The 1,219-nt window shown below is 42.2% G+C and overlaps 1 protein-coding gene across 1 annotated transcript; it reads left to right on the top strand.

Annotated features, from left to right (window-relative positions):
• On the top strand, positions 1–1,211 carry LOC108682084 (lon protease homolog, mitochondrial-like; the record flags this gene model as incomplete). The annotated part of the gene is given in 3 exon segments (XM_047883334.1): positions 1–251; positions 523–758; positions 1,158–1,211. Coding segments are annotated over 3 exon segments (541 nt in total), but the record flags the coding sequence as incomplete, so codon positions are not given.
• Positions 1,212–1,219: the final 8 nt, after the last annotated feature.

The following is a 1,219-nucleotide window of genomic DNA, read 5'->3' as shown; positions in this document are numbered from 1 at the left end:
CTTGGAGCCTGCAGCCATCGAAACTCTGATCAAGCGTTACTGCCGCGAGTCCGGCGTGCGCAGCCTTCAGAAGCTCATCGAGCGCATCATGCGACGCGCCGCATTCACGTTGGTCAGCGAGAAGCCTGAGTGCGTGGCCGTGCAAGAAATCAACCTCGAGGAATTCGTGGGCAAACCCAAGTTCACCACCGACCGCATGTACGACATCACCCCTCCGGGTGTCGTCATGGGCTTGGCCTGGACAGCAATGGGTTAGTCCAATGCTATGTCAAGTAATTTGTTCTTAAATAATTCAAGAAAAGTTTTTTTACAACAAAAAACTTGATTCATTTTGACTTATTAAAAAAATAGTTTTATGCATGTTTCTGGTGAATTTTTTTCCTGGAAATAACTACATTTTGTAATGATAATTACAAATAACGTCGTTGCTGTTATGTAGTAAAAGAGGAGAACTCATAAGGTGTGCAAAAGTTTGTTAAATTGTTTAATCATTAAAAATATCGTTAACATGCAAAATTGCAGGAGGGTCGACGTTGTACATCGAGACAAGCATGCGACCAATGACTTCGCCAGCCACGACACCCACAGAGAAGGAGGGAGCGCCGCTGCAGGGCAGTCTGGAGACCACAGGACACCTCGGTGATGTTATGAAGGAGTCCGTGCGCATCGCCTACACCTTCGCCAAGAACTTCCTTGCAGCCCAGGAACCTGACAACAAAGCCCTGATACAAAACCACCTTCACTTGCATGTGCCCGAGGTGAGCTGGTCTTCCATGTTTTTTTTTCGGTTTGCTACTGCATCTACGTCGTTCGTTATGACCACGTCCAGAATGTTGAAAATTATTAGTAGGTAATCCTCATGATGAGATTGCTCTAATCTCGTGTTTTTTTCATGCCAACTTACTCTAATTTCTGGTTAGAATAAGTTGTCATGAAATTCTTAATGATAAATAAGTCTTATTTTTAACAATTCCTACTTCTGATGCTTTGTTTCTTGAATTAGTTGTTATAAAATTTTTAATGATAAATAAGTCGTATTTTTAACAATTCCTACTTCTGAAGCTTTGTTTCTTGAATTAGTTGTTATAAAATTCCTAATGATAGATAAGTTTTATTTTTAACAATGCGTACTTGTGATGCTTCATTTCTTGACTCAGGGCGCTGTGCCCAAGGATGGCCCGAGTGCAGGCATCACCATCGTAACGGCGCTCGTATCTCT

The sequence above is a fragment of the Hyalella azteca genome, unplaced genomic scaffold, assembly GCF_000764305.2.
Source record: "Hyalella azteca isolate HAZT.00-mixed unplaced genomic scaffold, Hazt_2.0.2 contig12649, whole genome shotgun sequence".
NCBI lineage: Eukaryota > Metazoa > Arthropoda > Malacostraca > Amphipoda > Hyalellidae > Hyalella > Hyalella azteca.
This window is presented reverse-complemented; position numbering and strand designations above follow the sequence as displayed.